Below are 20,591 nucleotides of genomic sequence, written 5' to 3' on the forward strand. Positions count from 1 at the left end.
ACGTCAGCCATTTCCTCTGGCCTTGTTGTCTTTCATTCTGACAGAGCTCTTAAATAACTTTTTGTTTTAGCGTACTCACAGTTGACATCAGGATCAAAGCTGTGGTACACAGCATTATATTAAGGGTGAAGGGTGGGTTTATTAATTTCAAGAAAAGTTATAGTGTTCATAGATAGTTTTTCTTAAGCTGCAGGGGATGCCACTTCCCAAATATTGAATAAATTTCCACATATGAACCGTTCCCTCTTTCTCTTCCCCATCTACATGCCAAATATCCTTGGGCAAGATACTAACCCCAAGATGCTGTCTGATGCATCTGTCTCTATATGAATGTGTGTGAATGTTAGATAGAAAGCACTTACATACTAAGAGCATAGAAAAAAGTGCGTGTATGAATGGGTGAATGAGCCAAGTTGTATAAAGGGCTTTGAGTGCTGAGTTAGAGTAGAAAAGCACTATATAAGAACCCGTCCATTTACCATTTACCATACTTTTCCCCTTTTTCCTCAGTAATGTCAAAGACATTCACTCTGTGTTGGAGGTGACAGTGTTTGATGAAGACAGAGACAGGAGTGCAGACTTCCTGGGAAAAGTGGCAATTCCATTATTGAATGTGAGTGTAATAAAAGTATATGAAAGACACACGATGTGTATGTGTGTAAAGTGCTAACATGTTTGGTTGTTGAGTTGCATCCAGCTGTATGGGTGTAATGAACAGACACTAGGCAAATTGTGCAAACGATTCAGACAAAGAAAATGTTGGAATTTCTCCAAATCTATAGCACACAGTTCTTAGAGTGGTAGCACCACATAGCAAGCCATATTATGTGTTTGATCATTTCATTAAAGGGGTTAAGAAGCCATCAACACAGAAACTCTGAGACTTAGAGAACAGCAATAAGCTACAGCTGGCTGAGTTGGCACAAGTACCAACGTTACGATGCTCCTATCTTTAAGATATAAAACAAACCCAGACAGGCTTTGAAAAGAAAAAGAGTTCATTCTTGTAGTAGCTATTTTGCGGATGTTTAGTATACTAAACTTATTCAGAAACTCAAATGATCAAAATGTCATGTGTGTAGCTGGACTGTTATTATTGCTTGTAGTACCTTGAGTAGCAGCATGAAAACTGAAAGCTTACAAGGTGCTTAAAAAAACAGAGAATGCCCATTAGATTGGTCTTACATGCATCCACTGAGCATGTAAAAGTCTTTTTGAATCACAGAGAATCAGTTCAGTTTCAATTCACTTTTATTTATATAGCACCAAATCACAACAAAAGTCGCTTTAAGGCGCTTTGTATTGTAAGGTAAAGCGACTACATTAATACAGACAAACCCCCACAATCGATAACCAGTTAAAGTAACTAAAGCCAAACCCAATTATGTTTTTGTGTTTTAGGTTCGTAATGGCGAGCAGAAGGGATACCTGTTGAAAAATAAGGAGCTGACAGCACCGACCAAAGGGTGCATCTACCTAGAGATTGATGTCATCTACAACGCTGTGAGAGTCACGCTGTGCTGTGAATGCTCATTTTAGATCTAAGCAAAGCAAGACTGTAGGCTGGCTTTTGTTGTGGTTTTACATAGTTCTTCAGGACATTTATGTCAAGAAGGTTTTTGGCTTCTAAATGTAATCAATAAAAATGTAAAACCTCTACAATACGTACATCCACTTTTTACAAACTCCTGGACCAGATAGAAAATGTTATGCCAGACCGTATTGTGTGTTTCTCTTTTTTAAGGTTAAAGCTGCTTTGAGGACTGTGGTTCCTGCAGAACAGAAATATATTGAAGAAGAACCAAAAGTCTCCAAGCAAGTATGTATCAGTATTTCCTGCTGATGTTTTTTCAAACCGGTGACAAAACTTATCATTCTTCTATAACTTGAGACTAAAAAACAACCAGCCAGTACAATACAAATATGAGTAAAGGTTCTGAAAAGGGTCATAGATTTCAAGATTTCTGGTGTTAAGAGGAAAACTTTCCAAAGTGCCAAGGGATCTGTCATTTTCCCAATGTTTAGGTTAGTTTGGGTTGGGGGGGAAGGATGTAGAAATGAACAAGGTTCAAGAGATGTTGAGTGAGGAGGAGAGAGACTTTGGTGTGATCTTGTGTCTTTGTGATACTTTAGTGGGAGCCAGTCTAGATACAGGACTTCATATGTGAGTGTTTGTGAACCATGACTGCAGAGTCACTGGGACTGTCAGGACTTCCAGTAGAAAGGACAATGTGAAAGGAAAGTGAAGGCCAACTATGTGCTAAAAGTATATATTTGTATCTATATCAGAATCAGAATACTTTAATAATCCCTAAGGAAATTGTGTAATATATAATATATTTGTACATTTTTTTAATTATCCTAATCAGCTGCATATTTCTTTGAATCTGAATATGCTATTTTTAATAGCTGTACAGTATTTTTTTATGTTGTAAATTTGCTCCGTACAGTCTCTTGTTTCTTGTTTTTTTTTAAATTAATCTTTGTGTGATTTTGCGTGCTCCATCTGCCTGTCTCTTTGCTGAATTTCTGAATTTCCCCAATGAAGGACAATAACGCATATTTCTTTTCTATTCTATATTGTTATGTTGGTCACAAGAGCACTCCAGGATGATGCTCAGAGTGTGGACCATTGTTGGTAACCATAGACGTAGCCTTTAACTAGAAGAGGTAAATCTAATTCTGAAGCATTGCCACAACCAGGAGCTCTATATTGTTGGTGTTTACATCCTAAGGACATTTAATGAGTGAAGAGGGATCAAGGGGGTTGCTAGGCAGAGCGTTTGGTAGTTATATAGAGCTGCTAATCGTCTGCACAGAAGAGGAAGTTAAGCCATGGTTGAGGATTATCTGAGACAGTATGTAAATGATGAACACGAGTGGTCCAAGCATACATCCTCGGGGGAACAGCTTACGGTAGGTCATGTAACAACTGAAATGTTTAGAAACATCTTTGCGTCTTTCAGTTGCTCCAGCAGAACTTCAACAGAGTCAAGCGCTGCATTATGGTGCTGATTAGCTGGGGAAGTTTCATCAACAGCTGCTTTGAATGGGAGTCTGCACAGAGAAGCATTGTCTCCTTTGTGGTATGAAAGGCACTAATGCACACACACACATCCCTGTACACATGACCGATGAATGATCTACTGAGTGTCATGTTGTTTTGCTTTCTATTAGCTGTTTGTGGTGGTGGTGTGGAATTTTGAGCTCTACATGCTGCCACTAGCCTTGCTGCTTCTACTTGTGTGGCACTATTTCTTCTGCTCCAGCAGGGATGGAGCTGATGTGGTGAGAAAACAAGTAAAACGCAGGCCTTCTAAAAGCGCTCCTCTTTCAGACAACGTTATAATCGCTTCATTTTCTGTTGTAGTCCATGGATGGCATGTTTGAATGGGAAGTTGATGAAGATGATAAAGAGGAAAAGGTAATGATGTTTTAAAACTATAAACATTAATATGTAATATTAACCAAGAGACTTCTTAATAGAGGAACACAGGTGTTTGGCTTATCCCAGATTGCCTTTTAGGCCTTCAAAGATAAAAATGTGTTTCTGCCTATCTGCATGCTCAGTATTACATTATATAATATTAGTTTCCTAAAAAATATGAAGGCAAATATGCAAAAGTAGCATCTGGCATTCTTGTGACCATTAACCTCGTAATAATAATAATAGCTCTTTGTTAGAAATTTATGTAGTACAAGTGTTTCAAACATTTAAGAAAAAGTATTTTTGTGTACAGTCTTACAAAGTTCAAGTCCTTAAAGAGTTTAAGGTCTTTAGGGCTTTTATTTTGAAGGTTTAGATGCTGCTGACTGACATTTTAGAAAGAACAACTAGCTAGCTGTCTCAGGTTCATCAAAACCAAGATAAGGCTTCCAAAGTCAAGATATGTTTTCCTACACAAACACACGGAAAGATTACTTCACAATCACCATCTGGACAGTCATGCCTATGATGCCTATGTATTCATGATGTTTCTCCTGTCCCTGTCAGGACTCAGAGCCCAAAGGCTTTATGGATAAACTGTACGCCATTCAGGACGTGTTTATCAGTGTTCAGAATGCTCTGGATGAGGTGGCGTCCTTTGGAGAGAGAGTGAAGAAGTACGTTTTCTGGGTTAACAAGTTTCCTCTCTGATTTCTTTTCGCAGCTGTTTGTTGTGAAGCTGTTAGGTGTGACTTGTGATTTTTCACATACATCCAGTTGAATGTTTTTTTTTAATGAGCTCTTTTGTCCTTTTCTACCCGCAGCACTTTTAACTGGACCGTGCCTTTTCTAAGCTGGTTGGCAATCACTGCCTTGTGTTTGGCCACATTTCTTCTCTACCTCATACCTTTACGATACCTCGTGCTTGCATGGGGTGAGTCTTGATTTCACAACACACAGACGACTACACACACAGACAAAAAAAATGTTACACTAGGTTGGTGTAGAGCTGGTGCACGAGAAAGGGAGTTTCAGTTACATTTTTGTGAGGCTCCAGATCGTTTACCTCAAAATTATGAAATATGGTCCTGGCTTTAGGGGGATGAGGTCTCTGCCCTTCTAGATGTTTAATGAAATACTTAGTGCTCATATTTTATTTTAATTTTTTAAGGTTGTGGGTAAACTTGTAACTAATCTAATGGGAATCCAATTAGATAAACATCCACCTGTTTCTATCTTCTGGGCTCTATGTTCTAAATGATTTATGCTCACCATGTTGGTTTTTGGACCATATTTGTGAGAGTAGAGTTAGCTTTTAAAGCAAGCAGTTTCCTGGAAGAGAAACCTGCTACTTATTGCCAGGTAACACAGTAATAGAATAAAAACTATATTAGTTATGGCATTATTTAAAATACCAGGCTGCAACCATCTTAATTCATAGTGCAAATGAGCATTTTTACATGGGACTTTATCAAAGCAACTTGATTTGATGGTTACCAAAAAGATCTTGTAGATCTTGCCTTAGTGTTGTTGTATTTATATCACGTAATGAACCATGGTGACTCAGTCTCAGCTTGGACTGCTTGGTCTCTGCTAGTCCTCAAACAGTTGTTTTTTCTGCAGGTGTGAATAAGTTCACCAAGAAACTTCGTGATCCATACATGATCGACAACAACGAGCTTCTTGACTTCCTTTCCAGAGTCCCCTCTGATGTTCAAGTGGTGGGTAATTTTGTAATCCATGAAGAATGCATGTAAATAGAGGTACATCGTATGTAGGAGAACGTCAGAACAGGATGTTTCACAAAACGAATCCTCAGGCTACAGCGGCTGTCATTCACGAGGCATTCACGCCTCAGTCCCTGAGTTCTCAGTCAGTGTACTGCATGGACACAGTTAATACTGGAAATGTTTCCTTTTCAACATATTGGAAGAACAGTATTTAAGTGAATCACACAGCTGTCATTTACTGTGTTTGCATTTTCATTAAACTCATAGAAAAGCATTTTAAAGTCACATTTATATGATAGATGAAGCACATAGTCCTGTTTGCTGTCGACAGCTGCCTGAGCATTAGTGTTGTGTGTGGCTTTAATAAACACCTACAGGTATCACGCAGCAGATAACATGAGACCTGCTCATACACACACATGTAACCTGATTAAAAGCACATCAGTAATTTATATTCTGTGGTCGTTTGTACAGGTGTGGTTAGATACAGGTTTCAGGTTTATGTGGTGGTTTTTCAGAAGGAGACTTTCCTGGATTTTCTTGTGCTCCATCTAAGCTCTTAGGAATCATTCAGAGAATGAATTTCCTGATCCTGCCCAGCTGCCCTCAACCTCTGACTGCGCATTTCCCCTTCACGCTGTTTCCAGAGAGAAAGCTCACTGTTTTCTCTGTAAGAAAGTGAAGCTGGGCCTGTGTTGTTAGATTAGGTCACTGGTGCTGCTCTAGGTAGATTCTATACTGTATGAACCAGAGCTGGAGTCTGTCTGTTGTCACAGTATTATCTGTTTGTGTTGATGGACAGATGCAGTATCACGAGCTGAAAGTTGACCCCGGGCAGAGCCCCAGCAAACGCCGGAGGACAAACCTGAGCTAGCTGTAAACAATGTAAACTATCTTGTTTATATGTTTCTTGTAAATTTTAATTATTATGAGAAGTTGTAACTGTTAAGTGTTTTCTTTTTGTTACTGAGGAAGGACACTGATTTTCTAAATCTTTTAAAAAACAAGACAAACCTGTTCATGTTTTTTAATCTCTCTCATTTCTCATAAGAACTCTGCACACAAACTAAGTAACTGTGGTAATAATAATGATTGTCATGAGTATACATGTATAGTGTGTCCCAGAGTCTGCATGTAATGAAGATGTGCTTCTGTTTGCATGTAAGCATTGCATCTCCAGCTTTTTGATTTCTCTCAACATGTTTGTGCCATTTCAAACGGGATGCCAGCGTCCCATGCTATGTTGAAGATAGAGTTGCATGCATTTATACACCTACAGTAAATAAAATCTCCTATTTGGAAATATTATCTTTTTCAGGAAACATTTCTTTCTAAAGATGAAATACTAACATCTCAGCTCAGTGGTTTTTTTCTTTTTGTCTGCTTCTCACCTCTTCCAGTTTGCTTTCTCTGTTTCTTTTTGTTTTTTGCCTTTTTGGACCACATCTTAGTGTTACTCGACTTACTCGTCATCTGTTCTTTTTAATCACTCGTGTTTTCATGATGTGATCTGCATGTCTGCGTAAGCTGCTGGTTGTATGTGTTTTGCATGACTGAAATTATATGCAAGGTGCTGAACGTGTTTATCTCTGCAAACTGCACTGACCTGATACTGTTTACTCTTACCACCAGATCATTACGTCTGTCGCGCTGCACATTATCTCTCTCTGTTTCCTGTTGCACTGTCTGTAATTACTGTGGTTGGAATGAAGCCAAAAGTAGGACAGACTGTATCAAGTGTGTAGCATTCCTCTGGCAAAATATATTTCTACACAGACCCACATGGCTTTCTGTGTCTGATATGCAGTTTACAAAGTGAGCTTGAGCAGATCCCTTAGAAAGATTCATTATATTTCCAAAGGTGGTAAGTAGTGTCTACATAGAGGGACTCATGAATAGGGCTTACTGGGAACAGGCCTGGGGGAGCTGGATTCTCTCTGGTCAAATTAAAACAGCCTAAACCATGAAGCCGACAGATTTACACCCTTCCTGTTCACTTCTTGTGAAACAGTGACTGCCTGCAGTCTGTCAGTGATGATAATGTTTGACAGACTAAATAAATCCATTGAGTTCTTTTAACTTTCAATAAATTAGCACAAGGCTGAGAATGAGAAAAGTGAATTTTAAATTCAGAGTAAAGTAGAAGATTTCAATTTCAAAGATTTGTGTTGCATGTAAAATTTTTGTTTTTAAGCTGTAGTCTTCTGACTTTTTATTGCAAATTTTGGTTTATGAAATTAATTCAGCGATTTCTTTTTATTAAGTAGTTCACCGTAGCACAAAGAAACACTGGGGTAGGATTGTAACTCAAACATCCAACTAAAAGATTACTTTCAAAATTTACTTTCACTGATAAATGGATGGCGGCAGTTAGCACTACCATCTCAATACTCCAGCAACAAGGTTCTGAGTTTTAACTCCTTTTGCCAGTAACGGCTTTGTATTTATCTACCAGCAGGGGGACCCCTTAAGTCATGGTGGATGGTAGAAGATGCCTTGGGGTCAATTTAACAAGAAGTATCAGTTGACTTCTAGTTGACTAAAACTGAACTAAATGTGCTAACATTTTAAATTCACTAGCATAATAAAAGCTACATTTTTAGAAGAAAGTGGGAGCTAACTGAAACATTATTATATACTCTCAACTTCACCTGAAAGAAAATCAGTGTATACAGGAAATGTTTTTAGTTCAGTTTGTCAGTCTGATCAAATCTTCTCACAGCCTGTCTGATGAGATTTTAGTGCAAAATTTGAGACGTGGGATGTAAGCATGATTGCCTTCACAAGGTGTTGTGTGCCTTGTGTTTAAAGTTTGAAAACGAGGAAAAAAGGAGACTTGAAATGACTGAAAACTGCTGAAAGACTTAAAATGGCCAGGAATTGAATTATTTGGCCTTCACTTTGTGTGCCATGTCTGGAGAAAACCGTGGCACTGCACTTCTGAGAAAGCTGAAGGTCAGAGATTAGAGCTGCCCCATAGTACTACAATCTCAGGATTGTAGTACTAACCCATCAACACTTGTTGTAATCACTGCTACAGTAACTGCTTTAACTGAGCAGCCTGCTGAGTGAGCTCTGAATACATTATTATATTTCAGTTTTACGTTTTTAAGAAAATCTTGTTGTTATAATTCAGGGTGTGAAATGTGAAAAAACTGTGGATTTAAGCTGTTTCAACAGAAGCCTGCACCATACCAATATGCAAGAAAGTTATGTGAATATCGCTTCCATGCAAACTAGTTTAGAAAGCATACAGACACATGCTGAATGAGGAAGTACCAAAACAGGCAAAACTGTGCAAAGCCAGATTTTAACTGATGTCTTTTCTTTGCTCTCTGCCCATCTATTTGAGCTCAGTTTTGTATAGCACCAAAATATTGAATGTCAGGCCACTTTGAACTGTGAGATCAAGACTGGATTAGACAGAAACCCCAACAATCCCCTACGAGGATGGTGAGAAGAGAGAGGGAGACCGTGGTGAGAAGGAAATCTCTTTTCATGAACAGAAGATCCCAGAAGTGACCAGTTTGGGGGTGAGGAGGAAGAGAAAACAAACAGAGAATGGGATGTTTTTTTGTTTTGTTTTTTTATCTTACCATTATGAAAGAAGTAAAACTTTTATTTCTTGTGCTTTTGAATTGACAGACTTAGTTTTATCTTCATGTCAAGCATTTAGAAGACTTTTACATGGTAAGAAAGGCCCTGTGATGAATCTGTCCAGCGTGACAGATTGGGAGCGTCCTTTCATGTCTTTGACCCGCTATTGATCGTCTGATTAATCACATGAGTTAAGGTGTGAAAACAGGTGTGGGTCACTCGAAGAGGAGTGAAAGAAGCCATCTATGTAATAATGTAATAGTTGATATACTTCATATGAGTCCTTTGATACTCTTTTCAAAGTAATGTCTGAATTGGAGATATAAGAAGAAATCTTGATGAGGAACTTTTCATCTGTCTGAGATGATTTTAGTATCGATAATATATAAAGTCTGTCTTTATTAGAAAGGCCACTGTGTGAACATCTGCAGTGGCCTGTCTAATAAAGACAGCTCTATGAGTTTCCTGTTTTCTGACTCCATCAAAGTATAACAGTTTTATGTGTGCTGATAAATAATAGTCTTTGGTAAGTCCATCCCTCCCTCATTGTGTCATACTGGAGAGCTTATAATTCACGCCAGGAAATTTACCTTTCCAAATAAATCTATTTATCACTTTGTCTCATTCTCTAAACTGATAATCACGGATGTGGATAAGCAAAACTAGAACAAACAGAGCAGTCTGGGCAAGATATTAGTTTTTCCCACCATTATTCTACTCAAGTTCTAATGGCAGGAGAGCCCATCTATCAAGAGCCTTGTTTCTCTTTTTATTGATATGTGCATAATTTTCAATAGAAGTTTACTACATTCATAATCTTATACCCGAATAACATATAGAAGTAGCTCCCAAGGTCTCCTAGTATTTCATAGCTTGAGAGACTAGGGGAAGTTTAAACATTAATATTAAGAGTATACCCTGCATCTGCAACAAGTTAATTAATCTAGAAACTCCTCGTTCTGAATTCTGATCATGGTATTGTGTGCCTGAAGAAAAATGTTATACTCCGTTTCCCTTATTGTAATAACATTGAGCTCTAAATGCGGATTGATCCTCATCAATTAAAAAGGGCATCACTTCCTCCAGTCTTTTTGTTAGAATGGTATATTTGTGTATATTTTTTTAAATCCTGGCTCGTTACACTGACTGGTCAATATGCGGCACACATTGGTATGCTACAGGTCAAAGTCTGTGGGACCAACTGGCAGGGATCCTCACCAGGTTGTTCAACCTCTCCCTGACTCACGCCACCATTCCCACCTGTCTGAAGGCCTCCAGCATCACTCCCAACAACAAAAAGACTAGAATATACAGCCTCAATGACTACACAACTATAGCCTCACAAACAGCTTCTTCTCCTGGGCCACTTGGACAGTTAACAAACATTAGCACCCCACACCCAAACCCTGCCTATAAATCTGGGCCATGGTCTGAGTAACTCCCATCACTCAGGGTACTCACACACAGACTCTCTTTAGACCAGCTCTTGGGAATAACCAAAATGACTGCCTCACTCTGGGGGTATGGACTCTTTGTTTTGAAGTATAATCAAAAATCTTTTGCAATAATGGTACCGATTCTTCCCTCAGTACTTATAACACTCTCCTGGGAATCTGTCATTCCCCGTCAATTAGAGTAAAAGAAGAAGACATAAGCCTGTTAATTCATGAGCTGCTCTTTCTTTTGTAAATTTATCATTGTGCAATCTCCCAGCGGAGGGCAGGTCTCGCTTAACAAGAAAGTGTTCTACTACTTACTTTCTTAAAAGTAATGGATTATGTTACTTAAGTACTCCCAGGAGAAAGTAATTCATTAATTCTTGTTACATTACTTTCTGGTTTCTCTGTAAAATGACCTGTTGTTGTGAAAAAAAGCAACTGTTGCTGTGACTTCGCACACTTAATTCAGCTGATTGTAGTGCATGTGCAAGTGGAATCAATAAGCAGGCTAACACTTCCAACGAATAGAACTACTGGGAACTGGCTCTCTACAAGCACCGGTTCTTGATTCCCATCCCTAGATACATCTGAACAAACCACAAGACTTCTGGAATAACGAGACCAAAGTGGAGATGTTTGTTGAGAGTGCACAGCAGCACCTTTGGAGAAAACCAAAAAGCACAAGCACCTCAGACCAACTGTCAGCTTGCTGGTGAAGGGATGATGATTTGGGCACCTTGCAGTCACTGAGTGGAGCATAAACTACTCTGCATACAAAAGTGTTCTAGAGTCAAATGTGAGGCCATCTGTTTGACAGCTAAAGCCTGGATAAAACTGGGTCATCAACAGGACAATAGTTTATTTATTTAAAAGGGACAGTGGATAAATGTAAATATTCTAGAATTAGCTACAAGTCTACTTTTCATCTGCAGTCCCTGGCAGGTCAGACAAACACAATAAATAAGGAATTTAGCACGCCATCAGGCAATGTACAACAATCTAATCCAGACAACAAATACATAAAATTGCAACAAAGAATGTTATAATACAATGAAACAGAAAACAACAAATAAATAAAAACATACAACATTAAAGATAACACATATTAATATCAAGCTAGTGATCGTGAATCTGATTCCTCTTTAGCCATCGTTTGAGATTAGTTTTAAATGTGTTGAAGGCAGCACATTCTCTTATTACAGCTCAAATATTGTTCCAAATCTCACTACCTTTAACTGATAACACCTGTTTACTGAATGTCGTTTGTCTAAAAGGTATTGCACAATCCCCTCTGGATACTGTTCCATTGATATTGCATTTAAACACAAACTCCACCTTATAAACAGAAAAAGCTAACTTAAATATTTTACAGTTTTTAACACTTTTTTTAGATATTGAAGGAAAATGGTTTTCTGTCTAACACTTTAAATGCCTTTCTAAATAAAGATTCTATTGGTTTTAAAGTAGGTGTACTTACCACTGATCAATTACTGAAACAGTATTCTATATGAGAATAAAATCATAGAAAAGAGAAACAATTTGGCTGCATTTTTTGGCCGTGGTGATCTAATTTGTCTAATATTGTGTAGGTCAAATTATATGTTCTTAACACGATTCACAAATGATAAGGTGGAATCACCAAGCTATTTAAATTTGTGTAAAACCTTAAGTTCTCGTCCTTTCAGAACGACATCAGAACATAGTCTTGATTTTGGTCGTTTTGATAGAATCATGCAAACAGTTTTTTTTTAAGTAATAGAGATCACTTAGTCAGCCACTCATGAATACACTTCATTGCTGTTGTCAGCTTTTATGAAACTTCCATATCAGTCTTTGCCAGGTAGAAAAAACATCATCATCTTCATGCAGCAGGGTATTGATGTTCTGAGATGTATGTCTTAAGATCTCGTTTTCTTATTTTTAGTCTATTTTACAGCAGGTTTACTAAGTTAGCTTAGTATTAATCATCTTTACAAAAACGGTCTTCAGTACTTCTGTGATGTTTACTTAAAAAAAATTGCTGCCATTTGAGAAAAGGCATCTTTTCAAAAATGTAGCTACAAGACAGAGTCACCCAAGAGCGGTTTACAAGGTGGATATAAAAAATAAATTAAAACATAAATTAAAAAGGTAGAAATAATACAAAGTACAACTATAGCTTTTAAATCGCCATTTGATACCTCAGTAAATATGGCCTATGCCTGTTGCAGCAGTCACTTAATCGTCTAAGTAACAATACGTCACATTAATAAGGAACAGGGAGCATTAAAACAGTTTATTCAATTCTTTATTGCACACTGTGCCTGTGTGTTTCCACAAACCGTCTTATCGTTCCAAGATTATTTTTAAAAACTCTCTTTTTGTAACAAACCCTGTGGGGACAAGTTGGCAAATGTCTTGTCTGTAAGTCGTATTATGTCAGCGGCGGAGGCTGAGCCGTGCTCCTTTCTGTGTAAGCAGGCTGGCCAGTTCGTGCGCACATGCTCAGTGAGGTCATTTGTGCGCACGGAAGCTTTAAGAGCGCAGCGCTGGAAGCAGACGCCAGCAAAGATCGGTAGAGAAGCACAGGCGCACTCGGAGGAGGAGGGCGCAGATCTCCTGCGGACCATCAGCTACCAGATGAGCCATCACTGACAGCCGCAGACCCGGCTCTGCGCTGGGCACCCGGAGCGAGGCGCATGCATTTGTGCCACACGGCTCTACTCACAACTTGTTCTCCATAGACACTTTTCCTCATCCTGTTTACTTGTCCATTCGTTATCATCATGGTACTGGGCAAAGTGAGGGCCTTGGCGATCTACTTTGACAGTCTGAATGAGAACAACCTGCCGGTGTTCTCCGGAGGAGACCTGGTGTCGGGGAGGGTTGTTGTGGAGGTCACTGGGGATGTGCGGGTCAAGAGCTTGGACATAACCGCGAGAGGAGTCGCCAAGGTCCGGTGGACAGAGTCGAGAAACGCCGGAGCAAACACGGCTTATACTCAGAACTACACAGAGGAGGTGGAATACCTGCATCATTACGACACCTTGATAGGAGAGGAGAGAGGTAAGGAGTTGCTCCTTTTTCTTCTGCTGTTTCGTGATCTGTGTGAAGTGATGCGGCGCAACTGATCACTGCAAACTTTTGACAGAAGCTCGTCCCCAAACTTTCTTACCGCGGAGTGCGTAATCGTGTGCCAGAGCCACAGAACACCGGGACCCTGCGCGCAGTGGTACTGATGCAGCAGCTGTAGGCGCGATCCATCCTCACTTAAAACCAATTATTAAAGCAAACGTTTGATACGCGAAGGGATGAGGGAGTCTGCTTTTACATGCGGACTGTCTGGATGTTGACATCACGGGGAGGAGGGAAAAAGTTGAAATCTTCCAGTGAAACACTTGATGAAAAAGAGCAAAATCGAAAACATGGCGCTTCGTATTTTAGAGCAACATTTTGGTTGAACTAATGGCACAAGGACCTTTTTACTGATGACATCTTCAACTAGGCTAGCACAGGCAACTCCCTTTGTTAGAAGCGGTTCAAACCTGTTCAGAAACTGCCAGCGAGAGAGGGAGGGGGGAGGACCAGGCTGACGCTCAGCGCGCGTGTGTGTTGTAAAATCAGCTGCTGCTCCTAACACTTGTATACCTGTGTTGGAGGACCAGATGATTTGGGTAAGAGTAAAACATGTCACATCAAGGATTTAGGTCACACGTGAACTGTCTGTTCAGCAGGTTTTTTTGAATTATTAGAGGTTGGGAAAATGAATAATCTCAAAACTGAAACGATGCAGCCTGCAGGAGTCTGGTCTGTGGACAGAGCTTCTTTTCCCAGCAGTCTAGAGGCACAGCTTTTGCTCTTTGTTTACTCAACGATGGATGGTGGAAAGGTCAATAAGAAAAGACACAATTTCACAGGTCTTGCAGAGTATTTAGACTTAAACAAAGTGCTGCATCCACCTGGAGGCTGTCTCTGAAGACTTCCAAAAAATCTCATGAGCTTCCAGGAGATGCAGCTTGGCTCTTTGTTGTAAGTTGAAGACATCTTTACAACATCCTGGAGTTCCTTGCAGATCTCACTTTGACCAAATCACAGTACAATAGTGTGACAACACAAAAAGTAACACATTTTCAAAAGTCCGAGCCTTGAAGTATCAGAAATTTGCAATTTTTTAAGTTTAACTGATTGACTTACCATTAATAGTCGTTGTATGTTTTTAAAGGTCTGTCAGTATTTTTGAACAAATGCAATTTTTTAATCAGTAGATAGAAAACTCAATTTAAGTGGCTTATTTGTCATTTCATTGATTAAAATAAAAATTCTTTTGGGCAGATAATGAAAGGGCAGGATATTCCACATATCTCCTGTTAAAAAATTCATCATTGTCATCCTTTGCTCAGTTGAATAATGACTGTTACAGTTTACATCAACCAAACCAGAACACATCCAGCATCTAATGATGTAACCACTCGCATTTAAAAGGTGACTTGCTAAAAGTACTTTAAGTATTATTTCAGCTCAGCTGGTAAAATTAACTTGAAGGTCATGTTTGGACCCTTTCAAAAACCTCAACACTAAACTCTCACTCACTCTGCTTCTACGTGGGTCATATCTCTTTTCTCTAAGCACAAAAGTGCCTGTAAGAAAAGAAAGATGAAACTAGCTGGGTGTCTTCTGATAACAGGGCATGACTGTAGAAGAGGACGTTTTTCCTTCATCCGTTCAGTGGTTTCAGAGTTTGCGTGAGAGCGGCAGGTTACCTGGAGTTTGCTGTCACTGTGTCTATAACACCCTTCCTCTCTACCTCCCCCACCTTCTCCTCTTTCATGCCACACACCACATGGCTGGGCTAATTGTGGGCAGGGGCTTGCCGGGGCTGAACCAATCAGAGCGAGACTTGCAAATTCATGTCACGTTGTCCACCAATGGGAGGACGAGTTGTAATGCCTGCGTTGGAGTTTCCAGCTGAAGGAAGCTGCTCAGTCTGGTTCATACCGGTCTACTCCTGCTTGCTCCGTGTTGCCGGTGACTTGACAGGGCGCACGCTTATACGCGCACTGACATACACACACACACTGGCCGTTGATGACAGTTCTCATAGCAAACACAGATATACATAAACAGCAGAGACTGAGGACGAAGCAGAACTGAGGTGGAAAGAAGCTGAAGTTCAGCAGGAGCATTTAGACGCAATATCACACACAAACAATAAGAGATGAAATGAGGAAGTGCTGCTTCTCCCACAGGGTGTGTTGCTTTGGCAGCCCTCTGACACCGCAAACAAGCTGCTTTTTCGCATTCAGGCAAAACAACTGTTACTAGAGTTTCTCAAATGAATTTTGTGACAGTAGAGAGAAGACTGGATGTGAGTGCTTCCCAAAAGGTGTAAGATATAGCCAACAACCCATTTTTTAGGGCATAACCTCATAAAACTCAGAAGGTCTCCAGGGTGGCATCTTTAATTCTTGTTGTGATTGACCAACAAAGCAAATATATTAAGTATAAAAGACCAATCCAATTTTATTTATCAAGAAGTACGGTTGGTTCATGGTGCTTTATATTGTAAATACCCTACAGGCACAGGTAAAGCAGGGCTTGTTTGTTTCAGAGGCTGAAAACTGCTGATAGCAAAGTTTAATATGACAAAGAGCAGCATATCTGGAAGCTACAAATGGAGAATCTGCAGTTTTGCTTTAAAAAAAAAATGTATTGCCATTTTTCCATCTCCAATTGTGCCATTTTTTTTTTATCTCCAAACCTTTTTGTCCTCGTGATCAAATGCCTTTCTTTGTGTGTGTGTGTGTGTGTGTGTGTGTGTGTTTAATAATCCCTCTGAGGTGAATTGGAGTTCATTGTGTAATAAGGCTACCTGACATTGTGCATCCATAGCTTGTACCAAAATGTAGGAGGCTAGGTGCAGTGTGCAGGTGTACTCAGTCTCAGTGTTCTCTGTCTTTCAGATGAGGACTGTCCAGAGGAGGGCGTGACTGTCCTGCACCCAGGCTTACATGAGTTTGCTTTCAGCTTCAACCTGCCTCAGATGTGAGTACACGTACACCTACACGTACATGAGAATTTCATCATTAATTCTTCCCTTCACTGCATTTCTCTTTATTTTCATCAGAGCTGAGGTTTTACAATTTTACAGTCTTGAGAAGAAACATTTGAAGATTAAACCTAAGATTTAGAACTATTGTCCTGTTACAATAAAACAATCTTTTGTTGTTGCCTCATGTCAGTGAACTAGTTATTCCACAGTTTTATTTAAAAGGCTAATCACCTGATTTTAGGTAATTTAATTACATAATTTGCATTAAAACTGTATTGAAAACTCACCAAATTGTTTTTATAATCAGAATTTAACAAAAGGATTAAAAAAATTCTCAAAGATCAACAAGAAGAAATGTGATGTGAAAACATGTTCATGACATGGTTGCTGACATGACTGTGAAGAAATAAATGCATACGTTAATAAAGAAAACTGAATGCTCTCTACTTCCTGTTTTGTTTTTTTATATATTTTCTGCTGGAACTTAAATGTAACGCAACACAGAGAAAAATGTGTTTGTGAGGAGCTGTTTTCTATTTTATTCCCACATTATCCAAAATTGACATTTAGTTTCTTCACTGGACATTTTTGCAAATGAGTGCTTCCACATCGTGGACCAGATTATGTATAATTAACATTTTTAAGCTAATATGTTCTTGTTGTAATACAAAAATATACAAAACTGCCATGGTGGTATCCATTAGCTAATATTTCACATTACATAAAACTAATCAGTCTTATTTCGGTACGATCTACACTAACCTAACTGCCGTCTCCACTCTTGATCTTGTCTCATTAAAAACATATCTTCCACAGATACTACCTTCTAATATTCACATAACCAAAGTAATTGAGAGATACATCAATCTTGTTGATGATGTAAAAAATCTGAAACTTGGATAACAAAACATTTGTAATCAGACAAATGTATCTGATGAAATACAAAATTAGGAAAATAAGGGGGTGGAGCGGGTATGGATAAATAAATAGTATCAGTATAGAGGCACAATAATGCAGTTACTGTTTACCTTGTAAAGAAAGATTTCGCTTACGACTATGAACCTGCTCCGTGACCTGTGTAACTGTAGCTGAGGCTTCATGTTTCAGATGTCTATAAGCAAATTTTACTAAAGTAACTGTTGCCGTCTGTATTTGTCACATGGTTTTGTTTATATAACTGTTTGAAGGCCCAGACAGGTACAGTTACCTAAATCTTTTTTTTTTTTTGAAGATTAAACAAAGATTAGAGACAGATTTGTATACCAGGACCCTGAGTTTTACCTTGTGAACCTTTGAAGGTATTTGACCCCTAGGTTTTGATAGTATATTTAAAAATGAGGGACAGCAGTAAGAGACGCTGACCTTCAGTTATTTTTTTTCTGAGTACCAGGACTTGTTGTACTGGTTCTTGTTCTGAAGGAAAGGATGTTGAACTTGCACACAGAGCATAACCACAGACCACCCACACTTTTTAATCGTCCTCCCTTCCTGTCTTTTCTTTTTCTTTCTCAGGGCTCTGGCGACTTCCTTTGAAGGGAAGCATGGCAGTGTGAGGTACTGGGTGAAAGCTGAACTGCACCGTCCATGGCTGCTCCCCGTCAAAGTGAAGAAGGAGTTCATTGTGTTTGAACACATCGACATCAACACCCCCCTGCTGCTGGTAAGCCTGTTCACTTTACGAGGAAAGATCCGTATGACTCCCAGTGCACTGCAGCTGTGTAGCTTAGCTTAGCACTAAGACTGGAAACATTGCTAACACATCTACAAGTAACATGTTATTTATCCACACAAATAAAAAGATAAACAGCTTTTATTGTGGTGTTACTCTTAGTTCTTCTTCCATTGCTTCATTGTTCTCATGCTGAAAACAGTGATTTTAAAATGTCAAACTGCTCCTTTAAAGGGTCCAGGTTCTGAGTTGAATGCTGTTTCTTTAAAATCTTTTTGCCAGCAGTTTAAAGAGATCATATGTGTTAACAGGCCCCTCAGGCTGGTACAAAGGAGAAAACGCTGTGCTGCTGGTTCTGTGCTTCAGGCCCCATCTCCCTCAGTGCCAAAATAGAGCGAAAGGGCTACACACCAGGTAAGCCACACCTCCTACAACTTCCCCCAGGTGTTCTCTTCTATTTTTGGGAATTCACTTATCTTGCTTCTCTCTCAGTCTGACAGACTGATTTCTTCTCCCCTCTTTCCAAGGTGAGTCAATCCAAATCTTTGCTGAGGTGGAGAACTGTTCATCACGCGTTGTGGTCCCTAAGGCCGCGCTTTACCAGACTCAGACCTTCTTCGCTAAGGGGAAGGGGAAGGAGATCCAGCAGCTGGTGTCCAATGTGCGAGGAGATCCTCTGCCACAAGGGAAGAGCCAGAGCTGGGAGGGAAAACTGCTCAAAATCCCTCCTGTGTCCCCCTCCATCCTGGACTGTCCCATCATCAAAGTAGAATACGCCCTTGTGGTGAGTTCACATGTTTTTTCATATGTTAAATGAAATATGATGCCAAGCTTCCCTTTGCTGATTTTATTCAGGGACACTGACAGGAGCATAAAACAAAGGATTCAGAATACAGGATATTTGCAAGGTTACATTTGTCTGATAAAACTGCATTCAAAGTCAACTTGATAAATACGTTGGACTATTTTAAATCCAATGAAAAATGCCTTTGAAAAATAAAATAAAACAAAAGAAAAACAATTATTTGCTACTGACATCTGATTAACTGATTATATGAACTGATTATCTGATTAACTGACTAACCTTTTTATAATACCCTAGCACTATTTGGCTAATAAGCTGGTACAAAAACAAAAGACATATTGCTTCCTTGTGATGTACAGATAGCCTTAAACAATAATAAACTCATCATAAACCTGCTTTTAAAACACTAAAACATTCATTCACTTGTCTCCTTTGCATGTTTGTTTCCTGCTTGCAGGTGTACGTGGACATTCCAGGTGGTTTGAATTTGTCACTCTCATTGCCGTTGGTGATAGGAACCATACCTCTTCATGCTTGCACCACCCGCACCTCCAGCATCAGCAGCAACTGCAGCACTTTGAGCTGGCTGGGCCTGCCAGAGAGACCTGAGGGTATGTACTGTAAATGCAGATGCTTGCATGCATGTTTATGTGCACAGGGTACAGAATGTCAACTTACGCCTGTTTGTTTATTGCAGCTCCACCAAGCTACAGTGAGCTGGCCATATCAGAGTCTCACAGGCAGGATTATCTGCAGGGATGTGATAGGTCTGACGCGGAGGGTGAGGACCGCGGATCTCTGCTAACATACATCACAGAGTTCAGATATCTGCCTCCGCCACTGTATTCGGAGGTACTTTTATCACACACACACACACACACACACACACACACACACACACACACACACATTGTCGCCTCACAGGAAAAGTGCCCAAACAACATAAACAGACCTAGAATGAAATCCAGTCTTTGTACAAAAAATATCCAGACAAGACACATAAACATCTAAAATAACGTGTCATTGAGTGAGCCCAATTCACAAATAAAATTTGAACCACTTTTATGATTTTCAGACCTATCCAAAACAAAGTGAAATCACTGACAAACAGAATTAGGAAGCAGCACCTGTATGGGTACAAGATGTAGACGCAACTAATAAAGGCTAATAACACACAAAAATACATTTGCCTCACAAAAACAAACTTCACCTTTTTTCAGTGTTATAGTTATCACTTCACAAGGATCCTGTAGTCATAAAGCTGCGTTTTCCCCTTCCACCCTCTAGGTCGATCCTTATCCTGACCCCTTGGAGGTGCAAGGGACTGTGGAGGTCAGGAGACCTGACACCTGTCCCTCCCGCTGAGGAGAGTCCGGGATCGCTGAAGCCTGTGCACAAAAAGACAGAGCTGCTCTCAGCCACCTGGCCCACACAGCCAGCTTCTCACCAGATTATATATCACCGTAAATAAGGCTGGACTCTGCCTGACCCGGGGAAAATCAGCTGAGAGAGTATTTGGTGACCATTGAAGTGATGGACCAGGGATTTCATGCCGTGCTGGATCCGCCATATCGTGTGCTCAAGACATGGCAAAAACAGACAGTTTTTTAACACCACTTTATGACTCTGACAAGGCAGAGAACAAAGACTACTCCAAGTGGTCAGAAGAAGCCTCCTCCTGCCTCACAGTGAATTTTGCACATGCCGTTATTACTGTTTTACTATCAGTGGTTTTCTATACTGCAGATTGCCGCAGGCCTATACGCTACAGTATATATATATGTATATGTATACATAGAATATTTCACTCTAAATGGGCACATTAGTGACAGGATAAGAGCTATCTGCAGTAGTTCAGATGGCTGAACTTGTGACTGTGGCCTGAAGCTGCCACTG

General features: G+C 39.7%; 2 protein-coding genes across 2 annotated transcripts in view; both read left to right on the plus strand.

Moving 5' to 3' along the window:
• mctp1b (multiple C2 domains, transmembrane 1b) overlaps positions 1-12,554 on the plus strand; it is a gene marked incomplete in the record, with an annotated part of 43,969 nt that extends 31,415 nt beyond the window's left edge. Inside the window, 10 exon segments of the mRNA XM_042223516.1 lie at positions 511-613; positions 1,402-1,503; positions 1,745-1,819; positions 2,967-3,086; positions 3,178-3,288; positions 3,371-3,424; positions 3,995-4,104; positions 4,252-4,361; positions 5,051-5,148; positions 5,960-12,554. Coding sequence (XP_042079450.1) covers positions 511-613; positions 1,402-1,503; positions 1,745-1,819; positions 2,967-3,086; positions 3,178-3,288; positions 3,371-3,424; positions 3,995-4,104; positions 4,252-4,361; positions 5,051-5,148; positions 5,960-6,031 — 955 coding nt within the window.
• Positions 12,555-12,738: 184 nt separating this feature from the next.
• Positions 12,739-20,282, plus strand: LOC102303553 (arrestin domain-containing protein 3). Its single transcript, XM_005928975.3, has 8 exons — positions 12,739-13,238; positions 16,133-16,214; positions 17,734-17,881; positions 18,202-18,304; positions 18,418-18,674; positions 19,153-19,306; positions 19,393-19,547; positions 19,983-20,282. Exons 1-8 carry the CDS (start codon positions 12,959-12,961, stop codon positions 20,058-20,060), a joined length of 1,257 nt encoding a protein of 418 aa, XP_005929037.1. The 5' UTR covers positions 12,739-12,958; the 3' UTR covers positions 20,061-20,282.
• The last annotated feature ends 309 nt before the right edge of the window (positions 20,283-20,591 follow it).

Source organism: Haplochromis burtoni, unplaced genomic scaffold (genome assembly GCF_018398535.1).
Source record: "Haplochromis burtoni strain Fernald_Lab_line unplaced genomic scaffold, NCSU_Asbu1 Contig_113, whole genome shotgun sequence".
In the NCBI taxonomy this organism is placed as follows: Eukaryota; Metazoa; Chordata; class Actinopteri; order Cichliformes; family Cichlidae; genus Haplochromis; species Haplochromis burtoni.

Excerpts from the sequence above, each read along its gene's own strand:
- LOC102303553 (XM_005928975.3), top strand. The coding sequence starts at position 12,959 with ATGGTACTGGGCAAAGTGAGGGCCTTGGCGATCTACTTTGACAGTCTG. Across the intron at positions 18,675-19,152 it reads AAGTAGAATACGCCCTTGTG|GTGTACGTGGACATTCCAGG; the intron begins GTGAGTTCACAT and ends TCCTGCTTGCAG. Across the intron at positions 19,307-19,392 it reads CCTGCCAGAGAGACCTGAGG|CTCCACCAAGCTACAGTGAG; the intron begins GTATGTACTGTA and ends TGTTTATTGCAG.